At 33.5% G+C, this 15,631-nt stretch overlaps 1 protein-coding gene across 8 annotated transcripts in view; it reads right to left on the bottom strand.

The window, feature by feature from the left end:
* MTMR2 (myotubularin related protein 2) overlaps positions 1-15,631 on the bottom strand; it is a 100,060-nt gene that overhangs the window by 17,350 nt on the left and 67,079 nt on the right. For 4 of the 8 annotated variants that reach the window (XM_023520250.1, XM_023520254.1, XM_023520252.1 and 1 more), the window contains 6 exons: positions 13,257-13,375; positions 11,745-11,820; positions 7,066-7,160; positions 6,786-6,896; positions 4,683-4,784; positions 3,575-3,658 (listed from right to left, as the gene is read on the bottom strand). In XM_023520250.1, the coding sequence (XP_023376018.1) occupies positions 3,575-3,658; positions 4,683-4,784; positions 6,786-6,896; positions 7,066-7,160; positions 11,745-11,820; positions 13,257-13,375 (587 nt within the window). The remainder of the gene's footprint in view (positions 1-3,574; positions 3,659-4,682; positions 4,785-6,785; positions 6,897-7,065; positions 7,161-11,744; positions 11,821-13,256; positions 13,376-15,631) is intronic. The other 4 variants (XM_011374727.2, XM_011374724.2, XM_011374725.2 and 1 more) reach the window with 2 other exon arrangements.

Below are 15,631 nucleotides of genomic sequence, written 5' to 3'. Positions count from 1 at the left end.
CTACCTAACTAAAATATTACAAGACATCAGAATAGAAGGCATCCTATTCAGCTTCTCTCATCTCTACTATCCATCTTTTAAGTTGTTGGGATAGTTACTGTCTGCCTTTAGTGACCAGGCTATTAGAATGAGACATTCCAACATAGAGATCTGTGTTCTTTGTGGCATTCAATTTTGTTAATATTTATTACATTATTAAATATTGATCAAGTGCAAGGTCTGTGCTACAGATCCAGGAGGAAGGAAGGAAACAGCAAGATCACAAATATTTCCTGTCTTTAAAAAGAACAGTCTCATTCAGTTTCATTGGATGATTGAGTCTGTGCCATGCATACAAAGAAATTTCACAGGGCAGGCACCAAGTGTCCACCAAAATGCTATATATATTTTTTATCACTTACATACCTAAAGTGAATTATAGTACTAATTAAATATTGCTAATATAAAATATATTACAAGGGAGTAACAGAAGGCAAAGCCAAAAAGAGAAGAGAAATACTTAAAATATTTTTTTTAATAACACATCAATTATAAAGTTCTCATTGGTCCTTCAATATTTGCTGTATGTATAACTAGTATACTACTTGACATATAAAATTATCTAGTAAGACACAAAGATTTTTCAACCTTCATACTAGAGAAAATAAAACCATTATATGAATATATATTTTAAAATTTTTATGACCCCTGACAAGTCATACCACAGAAAAAGACAGAATCAAAAGAAAACAAATTATAGTAATATACATATATACATTTATTGAGCATCTGCTATGTGCAGGCACTGTGCCAGCAGCCTCTTTACACATACACACACACAATTTAAAAGGTACAAAACTGTATGCATAGTATGCTATCATCTGTTCAAAACACACACAAACTTTGTGGGAATAAAATCTCTGAAAGGATATATAGGTAACCAGTAACAATATTTCCTAAAAGAGAAAGGAAATGGGAGGCTTGGGGGACATGGTTGGCCTAGAAGACATACCTACATTTCAATATACACCTCATATCTTTTCAATTTTACACAGAGTGCAAGTATTACCACTTCCAATTTTTTTCAATTAAAAAAAAAAGAATACTCTGCTGCTTTATCTCTAGTCTTAAGATTTATATTGAGATGATCTCCATTTTCCTCCATAATAAGCTTAAAAAATATTTTTTAAAAAACCCTGAGTTTTTCATATGATTCAATAACAACAAACAAACAAACGAAATCCAATCAAAAAATGGGCAGAGGACCTGAACAGGCACTTCTCCCTAGAGGACATATAAATGGCCAACAAATACATGAAAAGATGCTCAACATCGCTAGCTATTAGGGAAATGCAAATCAAAACCACAATAAGATACCATCTCACACCTGTTAGAATGGCTATAACCAACAAGACAAGTAATAACAAATGTTGGAGAGGATGTGGAGAAATAGGAACCCTCAGACACTGCTGGTGTGACTGCAAATTGGTACGGCCACTATGAAAAGCGGTGTGGAGGTTCCTCAAAAAACTAAGAATTGACCTACCATATGATCCAGCAATCTCTCTATTGAGTATTTACCCCAAAGACTTGAAAACTCATATTTGAAAAGATATTTGCACACCGATGTTCATAGCAGCATTATTCACAGCATTATTCACAGTGGCATTATTCACCTGGAAGCAACTGAAGTGTCCTACGATAGATGATTGGCTAACGAAGCTGTGGTACATATATACAATGAATTACTCAGTCATAAGAAGAGATGAAATACTGCCATTTGCAACAACGTGACTTTGAAATAATCATACTAAGCGAAATAAGCCAAACAGAAAAGGCTGAAAATCACCTGATATCACACATGTGGGCTATATAAACTTAAAAGCAACAAATGAACAGGACAAACAAACAGAGACTTATGGACATGGACAATGGACTTGTGGTTACCAGAAGGGAGGGGAGGGGGAAGGAGAAAGTAAAAAAAATAAAATGTTAAAAAAAATTATGGATATATAGTATGAAAAAAATTAATAAACTGGCATTTAAAATGTTTTAAAAATAAAAATAAAAACTCTGAGTTTTCTAACTACAAAAAATACAGCATCTTCTCTACTAGACTTTAGCTTGGTAGAGTCAAAAACAAATAAAATGCCTTAACTGTAAGAAAAGTCAACAAATTATAAGTCAAAGACCATAAGATATCCATATCATTTAATGTAAAGTTCAATGCTCTATTCTGACTACCATATTTCCTAATCTCATAATTCTCTCTGTATGGGTATAGTTGTTTATTTACCCTTTAACTTTTTTCTTTTTAATAATTATTTCTTTTCTTTGGACAGTTATCTACTTTCCAAAGTTCTATGTTGAATGCTACTAGAACAGATAGCAATTTTTGCCCAGATTCCCAAAGAATAGTCCCTTTCTCACAATTCTAAAGACACTTGTTAGATTTTCTGATTGTTTTCCCACCTAATTTTGACACTGATTTTTGGGTTAGCAAAAATCTTGCAATGTCACTTGTAGACTCTTGGTTTTTAGTTGATACATTTATTTTGTATCGTGCTTCATATTTTGCCAGCTGATGGTTTTATAACTGAGGAATTTAAAATTTTACTTGACCCATGTGATTGAACAGAAACTCAGTTTCAAACCATTTAGATATCTTTAGTTCTCTAATGGTGGTTTTTTATTCTTCCTGGTTTTGTGAAACAAACCTAAGTAAATTAAAAGTTTTATAATTAAAATGCAGTATTTGAAATCTAAATATAAAAATCATAGCTAATGATTTTCATATCTGCATTCTAGAATAATTTGGATATCAAATCTAATGATTACCAAGAAACAATCAATGTGTCTAAACTTAAATTCTTAGGAAATCACAGTGAACATGTGTAAAGTTAAAAATAAAGACTAACTTTAGGTAGAGTTTAAGTATTGTACTATAGGGACTCTTTGGGAAGTAGTGTCCTGAGGAAGAATAGGAAGAATGATATGCTATAACACAGATTTTGAGACTGAATTCTCCTTTACTCTTTTACTGTGGTGAATTAAATCACATTAATAGGTTTTCTAATATTAAATCAACCCACCTTAGTCATGCTATATTACCTGTTTTATATATTAACAGATTTGAGTTGTTAACATTTTATGTAGAAGTGAATCTTCTGTGAAGATGTAAAACTTTCATAATTTTATATAGAGCTAAGTTATAAACAGAACTATTGAAATTTTTTCCGAAATTAAATTATAGGATGCCCAAAAGAGAAAAATGCGAATAATGCTGAATGACATTAATAAAATATATGTTAATATATAAATGTATTTACCATTTATATTTATTTTAAAAATTATTAAATATTTTTAAAATAAACTGATTTACTTATAAACTCTTAGATAAGCAAATATTAATAAAAGATCATCGGCATAGTCTGAAAAGCAGTTTAAAGAAACTGAAAGGCAGCCAAAAAATCAGGCTTAACATCATGAAAAAAATAACAAAAACCACAGAACTATATAAAGCTGTTTATTTCTACCAATAAATTTTTGTTGTAAAGAATACTGAATATTAAAATTGAAAGAAAAAAGTACATACCTGCCTCCTATACTCTAAAAGAGGATCATATAGCTTCCACCCATTTTCAGGGAATACTTCTTTGTATTCAAAAGCAAAAAGGGGCTATAAAAAAACAGTATACAGAATTAATAGCTAAAAGACATTTTAAGAGGTAATGAATCAGAAACGTATCCTTATTATATCCACAGTTTTTACTTACTTATCTGCCAAGGTATTTTGTATTGGTGTCCCTGTTTTATATTGTTGTTTTATTTTGTTTTATCATTTTGAAAACTTATTGTTTTTTCATATTTCTCAAACATATAGAAAAGCTCAGAGGCTCATTCTCAAGATTTATTAAAGGCTAACATGTCACCATATTTCCTTCAGATATCTTTGGTAGCTGTTTTAGGTCTCCTTCTAAATAATGAAACAGTTACATAAAAAAGATACCTTCTGATATAATTAGTTTGACATTGCAGATATCATAAGTTAAACAGCTTTGAAGTTTATGCTATATTTTCTAAAACACACTGAATAAACTTTCTACTTTTTGGCATGCAATTTATATACCCAAAATTTGATTTATGTAGACAGAATGGCAGAATAACTACAATGAAAATCAAACTAGGGTATTGATTCCAAATTTTACTCCCTACTAGCTATGTCCTTGAGTTACTTACCTGCTCATGGTTTCACCTTTAAAATAGGAATAAATAATATTTACTACCATAGGGATATTGTGGAAGTTAGATTATATAATATAAATGAGGGAGCCTAACACTATTAACAGCACATTGTAGGAACTCAGTTAAGTATCTGTCCACCCACACTCTTAAATTGCTAGACTTAACTGTCAGCTCCCAATTAAAAAGATTTCAAATCCTAAGAACATATACAGCTTTTCATAATGGAAACACCCTGTATAGAAATCAAAGAATGTCACTGCACAGGAATGGACCTCGGAAATCAGCTAGTCTAGCTTCCTCACGTTATACCTAACAAAACTGGTCTGAGAGATTAGGTTAAAACTTAAATTATACATCTGGTTAAATGGCAAAGCAGAATCGTAAATGTAGTTATTCAGATATCCTAGACAAATTTCTTTATATCAATACACATTTTTCAAAGATGAGAGCCATCTTACCAGGTTATTAGAGACAGGAAAGGCATATTTCATTAGATTCTCAAATATGGATCTTCTTGTTCGCCCCTCAGGTTTATGAGCAAACCGTAAATTTCTAATATCCTAGAAAAGATTTAGGATCCAAGTCACCTATCATTTTTCACTTTTCATTTAGTGAACAAATAAGGTAACTTAGAACTATCTGGTAAAATTTTAAGATTTGTGAATGTGGCATACAAAAATACATCAGACATCTTCTGGAGGAAGAGAAATTACAACTCCTTATTGAGGAAAATAAGAGAAACGAAAGGCACTCTAATACAAGGCAGAATTCAGAGGACAGAAAATTTACCTCTGCTTATATACTCAAGATAAGTCAGTGAAAGAAGGCACTGGAGATTAAAGATACTGTATCTGAAACTTAATATGACTGATACACACTATCAGCATATGTTCTTTCCCTATGAAAACCCATTTTCTGTTATGAATTGCACTATTAAAAATCTGACTAGCTGTTGTTATATTTCATAAGTGTCTTTGTTCCCATTATGCCTGGTCATTGTTTTTCTACCTACAGTCAGTCCCAATTTCATTGGATCTTCTCTTTTAAGTCTCCCGCTACTAGACTTATAGAACCAAACTGCCTAAAGGTCTTCTACGCTATGTCCAAGTTCTTCAACCCTCTATCGGCACATAAACTCTGATAGTTTGGTTGGTATCATTAGGCGCTACAGTCCCATCTAAAGACCAAGGTTCCCTTCATTATTTGTTCTCAAGCAATTTTCTAAGCTTAGGCTGAATGTAGACATGTTCTGGTTTACTGACATCTTAACAGCACTAAGAAAAAAACTGAGATTAAGAATAATTTTAAGACTTCATTTTATTTGTTACAATCTAGGCAAAATTAAAAATAGTTTTATTATACCTCATTCTGTAAAACCAAACACAGAGACACTCCACTACAATGTACCTATACAACATGAAGAAAAATCATTTTATTACAAATTTGATCCAAAATTAGGATACCAGTCTACCATCTTCTAAAACAAACACGTGCGGGAACCTAAGCCAATCAATACTTTGTTTTTCCTCAGGAAATAGCTTTATAACTAATAGAGATATTCATAAACACTCTGTTAACCACAGAGCTCTCTAAAATGATCACAGCAGAAGCCATGCAAATGTCTAGGTTTTTTAATGGTCTTGTTCCATGAAAAAATTATTCTTAAAATGATTGTGATTTCAAAGTCACCCTCTTTATTTTTCTCTTATATGCTCTATTTATATACACTACAGAAAAATGATCAGGACACAATGTGCTTGACACATGGTTAACAGTTATTACATTCTTAGAGCCCTTCTGATTACAATGAAAAAGCAAAAAATAAAATTACTAAGTCATTAGCTTTAATAACAGATTCACAAAACTTCTAAGATTAACAAAAGAAAGTATCTTGAAAATTATGCATGTACTGTTGTTTTTACTTTTGGCACGAGCAGAAGAGCAAAAGTAAAAGGTGATCTAGAATTGAGATGAGCACAGGTGTTAACTGGGCCATAAGAAGGAGAACACTGACCTGTAGAAGTGGCACATAGTATTAAGCACCTATGATATAATGTTAAAATTGTAAAAATCTAAGTTTCATTCAAGCATCAATGTATTTAAAAAATGCAAGTTAGATAAGAAAACAGGGAAGGTCTATAATATCAAGTTTTCCTCACAATTGTTTCAGAAGCAGAAAATTTAGGAAAACTAGAAAAGATAGGTAATGACGAATGTATCATAACCAGTTCTTCCACTACAAAGTGCCATGCCTTACCTGCTCAGATCCTTAAGTTTCTAATTTGGAAATTAAAGGTAATAATGTCTATCATACCTACTTCAGAATTTTAATGAGGCTCAACATGAAATAATGAATGTGAAAGTTGGATCCAAAAGAATTCAAGTCTAATTTATGATAGATTATCCTTTTAATACTTCTAAATGTTGTTTTCTTCTAATAGAATGACATTTCTAGTATGAAATCCATTTGATACGTTGGAAATCAGTCCAAACACAGGCCCTAATATACCCCATTAAGAAAACTTTTCAAATCAAATAAAACTTCATATTATGACATTTACCTTACACACAGTTTCTAGTCCATAAGAATTTTCACCTCGACTAGAAGCACCACCAATTTTTTCTACTCTACTTATCACACCAAGAGAAGCATCTAAAACAAATGGGGGATCCTAAAGGAAGGAAGAAAAAAAAAAAATCTGAGCAATTGATACTGTATAATTATAGCTGAGAAAAAAATCTTAATTAGAAATACTTTAATAAAAATGATCAAAAATGAACAAAACTGTCTTCAAACAGCACAGAAATGAACATATAAAAATCTAATCCAACAAGTCTTACCCGTTCCATGCTTTTGAAATATAACCTGTAATTTGTGACAGTCAGAGTTCCTCGTACAGCACCAGTGAATGGACATATGTAAGTTACATCTTTGGCTGAAAAGGCAAAGAGTCCACAATTTACTATATAATGTGCAGTATTAAAAACCATACTCTCATCTTTTTACAAATAAAATTTAATAGAATTCTGATTGCTAATCTAAACTTATGCTCAAAAATCATAGAACCAGTGATTCAAAGAGAATACAGAAGCCAAATCCAAGCTTCCAACTATGCAATTATCTGGGGGAAGAATGTAGAATAGGAAGAATAGGAAGAACTAGAGAGGCAGAGGACATCCCTTATCCGGAGGCAAATCAGAAAGAAACAAAGATGGCCACTATCCCTGTGGGATAAAATAGGTGTGAGAGCTGGAGTGGTGGGTGGAGGGGTGGTGGTAACGGTGGTTAACAACAGTAAATGTCTCACATCACAGTCACCAGTCATCTTAACATGGCTTCTAGATCACCTCACCAATCTGCTGACCTTCTCTGGCCACAGTCTAGTCTATCGACATACCTCTAAAAATACAATACCTGAAATATATAATACCAGAAACTTCTGACCTAATTATATTTATGGGGAAAAATATTGTAGGGGAAATGAAGTGCATAAGGAATATAATTTCTTAGAAAAATAATAGTATAAGAGAGTATTATATTCCTGACCAAGCAACTGATGTTCAACTTTGTAGAGAAATAATCACAAGCATTGTTTTATTAAATGATAAATGATGGATCTACACACCATTCAGCTTTTTAAAACATTAAGCAAGATAACTCAGCTATCACAGTTCAAAATAATACTTAATATGGTAAACTTTGTAATGCCCAACGTAAAATTTTTTATCTTAAAATATTCATAAATCCCATAATGTCATTATTGTAGCAAATCAGCATATATAGGAATATCTTCACTGTTCCAAAGAAGGCACAAATTTCTAAGAACCTTTCAGGAGGCTTCTGGGAAAACTTAGGCACATGAAATATGTTTTATAAGGGATACAACTTCCTGACTTTGCTTTTTATTCATCACTTTGAAGGACTGACCACTTTGTATATGAAATTTGAAATGAGAGTGATCTTCTAGCAATTTCTAATCATCAAAATAATTCCTTTGGGAATGTTCAAGTATGAGCTACATTGTTTAAATCATTATTTCCAATGCATGTTTAATTTAAAGAGAGGCCTTTAAAATTAAATAAACCCGTCATTACAGAAAGATACACAAACTTGCCTTGCATATTTTCTTGCCCTTATGAATTTTTACTTCAACTAAAGCTTTATTCAATATTCCTAAAATAATTTCTGGATTCCTTCCAGAGCCAATGTTCTTACACAGGAAAATCACCTTATTATTCTATATTCCCCTAGAGGATATGTTCTCCTTCATCCAATGTTTTTGTTACACCTTCCTCTTTATTCTAAAATCATGAATAATACACATAGTTTAGGTTCGTTCTCTGTATGTAATGGTCTCACCATCTCTACCCATCCAAAATTATAAGTACTATTCAAATATAAGGGTTTATACCTATGCTACTTTTATCATTAGGCTCTTTGTTCTGTCCTCTTTACCCTTCCTCCTTAGGCTGGTGGCAGCTAAGTCACTCTGAAGAGAGAATTTATGCTTAGCAGGGTTTGTACCAAGTAAACGGGAGACTGTGATTAGGCACCTTAACAGAGCAAATGACAGCACTAAAAACCAGCATCAAAGGCCTAGCATTTCAGAGTTTAAAAAGCACTTTAACCTGAGTACCTACTTTAACCTTCATAACAACCCTTAAAAATAAGGTCTACAATTACCTATAATTTTTAGATGAGACTTCCAGGGCTCAGAGAAATAAACAAATTGCCTAATGTTCCAGAACCAGTAACTGCCAAGATTAAGACTTGAATGCAGGTCTTCTGACTAAAATTTCAAATCTCTTTCCACCACATCACGCACATGGCATGGTCTGTCTTCTGTGTTTAAAGTCGAAATACTGCAGTCTGGGCTACCTCCACTGTTGATGTGCCCAGGCCACAAGACTCTCAGACTGTTACTTCTCTAGAGCATCTGTTGATGTTCCTAACACTAACTTTTTAAAAACATCTAAACCACAGATTTACATTAGACCAACTAAAAATCAAACATTTTTTCTACATGAATTAATATATTCAGGGTCATGCTAGTCCTGTTCTTTATATTAATTTTATTTTTTGCACAATAAGCAAACCTACACAGATGATTTTGAAGCAGAATACTTGATTTAATATATTAAGTATTCCTCTAAATTTTACAATACTAATATTGCCTATGGTACCAAAAGAGCTTAGATTTACTAATCCTCTCAAATTTTCACTGAGTTTACAGGGAAAGAATCCACGAGTTTCTGTGAGGTAGACTAAAATGACCTTGAGAATACATATCTATAAGGATATAAAACAGATCCAAGTAAATGTAATACACGAGAGCATGCAATCTTTGCAGAAAGAGAGGCACGAAAGCATACTCTAACATAGAGAAGGGGAAGTCCATTCAGCTATGGGATCAGAAAAAGTTCAAGGAACATAAGCATGTGAGTTGTGCCCCAATGGTTAGTATCCTTTAGATGGGTAGGAATGGTGAGACAGCACTCCATGCAGAAAAAGAACCTAATCCAATATACAGAAGTGGGAGAGAAAACCGAATAGTAAACTATTTCAAAAGTTAAGTATATAGTCTGACTCTATCACACACTCTTCACTCCTCATTTCTCTCCCTGGTTCCCCTTTCACCATGTAACTATAAAATGTTTACCAAAGCTATGTTCTTGGCCCTCTTCTCACTCCATATGCTCTCTGGGTCGTTTTCCTACTTTTATTTTTCAACTAAAATTCATGTTCTGATTTCAAAATATGGACTTCTAACCCTAATCTCTCTCCTAAGCTCCTAAAATATCTCTCCTAGATATCTCCACTTGAAGTTTCTCATAGGTACTTGAAATCCAATACAGATGATATCAAGGGCTCATGAAAATTGAGAGGAAAAGTTAAATTAAAGAAATTCTTAGAGATTCACTCTTCTAGATCAGGTAAATGATTTGGGAGTCAGAGTTCAGGAAAAAAAAGAGTCTAGTATGACTCCCAGATTTCTGCCTTGAGTGAATGGACAACTGTTTTTAGTATTAACTGGGGGAAATAGTAAAAGAAAAGGAGTAATTTGGGGGATAAAGGTGATGATTTCAGTTTGGAGATGTTGGGTATAAGGGATAACTATGATATCCAAGGGCATGTGTCTAAGATGCAGGCATTTATTTATATGTATTAGGACAGAGGTTCACACTAGAAATAAGTTTTGGAATCATTAGTAAATAAATAGTAGGTAAAGCTACTAATTTAGATAGGGTAAACCAAAAAGAGCACATACAAGGGAAAATGGAAATGGGTCAAGAATGAAGTCCCAAAAGAAGTCATGCTATTTAAGGAAAATGAGCCAAAAAAAAGATCAAGTGGTAAATTAAAAGTCTTCTATAAGGTAATTTGTCAAAGTAGAAATAGCATGTGCTTTAGATTCAGAAGAGAAAAAATACTGTCACAATGCTAGCTATAACTTTACTATCTAAGTAATCTCCCTATGCTTTAGTTTCCTCGTCTACTAAATGGGATTAATAACTTTCTCAGAAGATTGTTGTGAAGATGATTAAATGAGACCGTAAGCACTCAATAATGATAACTATTGTTGTTATATAATATCCAATGCTGAACAAGAGCTTAGGGGATATGTGAGGCTGAGTCGGGGGAGTGGGGGAGACTGGGAAGGTATTTGATGAGGACTCAAGAGCAAGAAGAGACAACTATCATGCTAAATGTACTGTAAGCAAGAACAAGCCCTTTGGCTTGCTTAGTTTTATACATGGAAATGACACTTAGCCAGGGAAAATTAAGAATTTATTAAGCCCTTTTAAAATGTTAATTGATAATAAAATGAAAAGTAGTATTTACTTTAGCTAAGAAACCATTTACTTTATTCTGCTAATATATTACTTTATTTCAAAAGCTATTGGTATTTTAAAGTAAAAGCATGAGGACAAAAAAAAAAAAAAAATAGCTTAAATGCTTGTTTCCAGATTCCGGTCCACACAAAAGTTAATGTTTAGTTCTTCAGACTGGACAAAGAAAGGCACCTACATTGCAAACAGCTTGCTCTGCAATAGAGATGAAATATTTTCATCCCAAAACTGATCTGAGTTTATTCAGAGTAGGAAAAAATAAAGAAAGAAGCGAGAAATGTGTTTGAAGAAAAATTAAACAAAATGAGAATTCAATGTTTTTTATCTAGGCAACCTAATATCTTCCTGTGGTAATTCAGAATAATGAAATTTTATTTCACAAAATTCAGCAAAAGTCTACCTACTTTCAATGAAACTAAAGCAAACCAGAGAAGTAGCAGAATATAATTCAATTTGCATGTTTCCCAGCAGTCCAAATACAAACAAAATCAACAAGTGCAACCCTAGGCTTAGAGAACACACTAAATGTCGGGCAGGCTGGCAGCGATGAGTGCCACCAGATAGGAGGTGTCTTGGGCGGTGAGCCTGTTCTCTGCATATTGAGGGTAGTGAATAGTCTGTATAATCAGAAAAGAGAAGGAAATGTAACAAAAAATACCATTACAGACCCATATCTTTAATATTTTCTCCTGGAAGCAAGGGTGGTTCTTCCATTTCTGCTAATTTGTTAGATTCCCTCAGGACCTAGATTGGAAAGGAAAGGAGGGGGCAAAAAAAGAAACAGTTTTTACTCAAAGGTTAATTTTTCACTCAAATTTCAACTAAGAATGCTTACTCTTGTGTAAAGTTATATTACACATACTACTTATAAATTAAATTATAAAAACCATAGTGTTGGCATGTATAGCGTGAAGTTGCTGTTTTTCTACAAAGCATTTACTGAGTGCCTACTTCGTATAAAGTACTAAATACTAAACGCTTTACACATTTTCTCACTGAATCCTAAAACAGCCCTTTAAGGGTAGGTATTATTGTCATTTCCTAGATGAGGAAAAAGAGGCCAGAAGTGACAATTTGTTCAAGATTACATAGCTTAAAAAGTGTCAGAATCTAGATTTGAATTATAGTTTTTAGTGGATTACAGAGCTCACATAAACCAAGCCTAAGGGTCTTAGTGCATTTAAACTTGGATAAAATAAAGCTCTTATTTAATGTTTAGAGAATTTGGAAATGATATTAATAAAGAATCTTGTTGAAAAGAGATTAAATTAAAATCATGATCAACAACTGTTAATGCGTAGTTACCTTATGAAGGATGCTACTTGGATTCTAAGAATATAAACATATAGAAACACAGTTTTCTAATGGATTTACAAAACCTAGGGAACATGAACACACACACAGAAAGTTGTTGTATGTTAAATACATCCCAGCAGCTCCCAAAAGCCACCCCACTCTACCACTTTCTCTAACAAACAATAAACTTCACTGTCTCCAGTTCTTTACTTCCCATTAAATCTTCAACATTCTGCAATCTGGCCTTGCCATCTAACCTAGCCCCTTCCTGGGAACCTGCTTTCTCCTCCATTAATTTCCTCATTATTAAAGACAATAGACATTTCAGTCTTCACCTCTTAGCTACATTTGACACTACCTGCACTTGCTGGCTTCTTGAAAGTACACTAGCCTACCTAAACTCTTCTTTCTCTGACCATTCTTTTTCAATGACCTTTATATTCCCCCCTCTTTAACCTTCTCTGTTCCTCAGAGGTTTGTCCATTTCTCACTTTACTCACTTCCTGATGTCCTAACTTCAATCTGCATTGCCAACAGAGATTTTTCTTGGACTCCATCTAGTTCCATACATCCAACTGACATTAATGTTTCTCCCCATCTAAATGTCCCACAGATCCCCTAAACTCAAGAGAGCTCAAACCGACCTCTGTTATACACTTAGCAAGTGGCACTGCCATCTTTCTAGTTGCCTAAGTCAGTTTAGGGGGACAGTTGAACAGTGGTCTACTTCAATATTGATTTATTTCGTTAGACTGAGAACCAATATCCTAAAAACAAGATTCTCAAAAATTTTTTAAATAGCTTTTGACTTTTATTTCCTTCCATCCAAAAAGTAGACTTAGAGTTCTCAAAAGAAGGTTAAAAAGAAAGATAAAACAAAGTACCAGCTGCCTTAAAGGATACCTTCTGAAGGCCCTCAAAACTGGGTTAGATGTCTCCGATGCATGAGCTCCAAGCTGGCACCTACCCCACGACTCTGCCTGTCTTCTTCCCCAGCAGACTCCTAGAGAAGAGGTACCCATCAGTGGTCCCCAACCTTTTTGGCATCAGGGACCAGTGCTCCCATGAGAATCTAATGCCTGATGATCTGAGGTGGAGCTAAGGCAGTGATGCTAGCAGTGGGGAGTGGCTGCACATACAGAGGAAGCTTCGCTCGCTGGCCTGCCACTTACCTCCTGCTGTGCGGCCCTGTTCCTAACGGGCCACGGACGGTACCAGTTCACAGCTCAGGGTTTGGTGACCCCTGCCCTATCTTATATACTTTTGAATATCCAACAGAAATACAATATGAGTCATGTATGTAATTTTTATTTGTCTAGTAGCTACATTAAAAAAGTAAAAAGAAACAAGCAAAATTGACTTTATTTTATTTAATCCAATAAATTAAAAATACTCAATATGTAATAAATATATTTAAAGTATCAGACATTTTATATTCTTTTATTTATAGTAAGCCTTCAAAATCCAGAGTGTATTTGTTATCTATAGCACATCTCAATCCAGACTAACCACATTTCAAGTGCTCAACAGTCTAAGTCTAGTGGTGCCTTAGTTTAAGTTAGGTGCTTACAAAGGACTAGACAAAAGGGTTAGACATCATTGCCATAGCTCAATTGCTCACCTACTAAGGCCAATAAACTAAGAACCACAAAGAATAAATTAATTCTGTTTAACAAATCTACAATCTAAACAAATTCATACCTCTGAAAGTTTAATAAAGTAACCTTAATGCAATTCCTAAAGAACTAAATCTATATAAATATAAACAAATATATACTTTTTCTATTCTGCAGTCGAAAACTCAAAAAAGGTCATACTTTTGAACCTTTTGACATCTAGTTGCCAGGTCCTGATACAGTCTTTTGTGTAGTCATAAAAGAAAGAAGAAAGGAAGAGACAGAAGTAGAAAAGGAAAGAGGGAGGCAGAAAAAGAGGAAGGAAGAATGGGCCTATGAAGATGCAGGAAAACAGGATAAAAATACAATATGCAAATATGAAGACTTCCCGAGTTCATATCCTGACTGTGCTACATACTAGCCAGGTCCTCAACTTCTTTATGCCTCATTTTCCCCATTTATAAAATGATTATAATTATAGTACCCCACAAAAGAGTTTTATAAAAGACTAAATGAGTTAATATGTTTAAAGCATTTATATTAGTGTTGATATGTAACATACTTAATAAGTGTTTCTTATTAATAATAGTAATAGAAATTCACACTAACAACTGATTGCCAGAATCTTAAGGATTTCTAGTAATTATGAAAATAGCAGAATTAGATCAAAAGATACAAATAATAACAGTATACTGAAAAACATGTAAAAATAATATAAAGGAAGATGCTTTATCCTTTGCCCATTGTCCACTACGTGATTTGTAAATATAAAGATTATGCCACTTACAAAGCTGAGCAGCATTCCTATATTGCACAGGTATACCTTCTTGTAGCTGCTACAGTGTTGTTCCCTATAACCTCCTCTCTTTCTATATTTCTACATTCAGAAGGAAATTGCAAACCCACGAATCTATGTGTGTTGTATATAGGAGTGGAAAGGAAGGTAGCTCTGGCAGAGGCATATAATAACATAAGAGATGTAATCTTCGTAAGTAAACCTTTATAAAGTGAGAAAGAGATAGGGGAACTCATGCAAGCAGTGCATGTTGAAAAACATAGGCCCCCTTATACTCTGACTAGAATGTCAGAGAGTAAGGCAATGAAAAAAAGCAAGACAAGATCTTTTCTTTGTCCAGAAAAGCTACACTAGATGACAGCCTGGTAACTATAGATGTACACTAGAGGTTATATATAAACAACTTACTTTAGAGCTGAAGATATAAAAAAAAAAACTCACACAAGTGAACAGAGCAGGGCCAGGGGCAATTCAGACCCTACATATGTCAGCAAACATTGACTCTGGACATATCATTCATCAAATAGAAGAGAAAAAATAGAGTCTAGAAAAAAGATTATTTGACAAGGAAAAGCAAATTATCAGTCTGAAGCTCAACAAAAGAAGTCTTCTGAAAATAATTCCCTATAGGCATTAGTAGAGACATTTATAAGCCATCTGGCATATCCAAAAGAAAATAAGCCATATTCTCTAATAAACAGGAACAGAAAACCATAAGAAGAGTCACACTGAGATTAAGAGAAATGGGTAGGATATAAGAAATGACTGCAAAAATTAAAATATAATAGCAGAAACAAAATCTGTTGGAATTAATGAGAAACTAAATTGATTATTCAGAAAACAGCAT

Source organism: Pteropus vampyrus, unplaced genomic scaffold, assembly GCF_000151845.1.
Source record: "Pteropus vampyrus isolate Shadow unplaced genomic scaffold, Pvam_2.0 Scaffold254, whole genome shotgun sequence".
Taxonomy (NCBI): Eukaryota; Metazoa; Chordata; class Mammalia; order Chiroptera; family Pteropodidae; genus Pteropus; species Pteropus vampyrus.
Note: the sequence above shows the minus strand (reverse complement) of the source record. Positions and strands in the feature narration are given on the sequence as shown.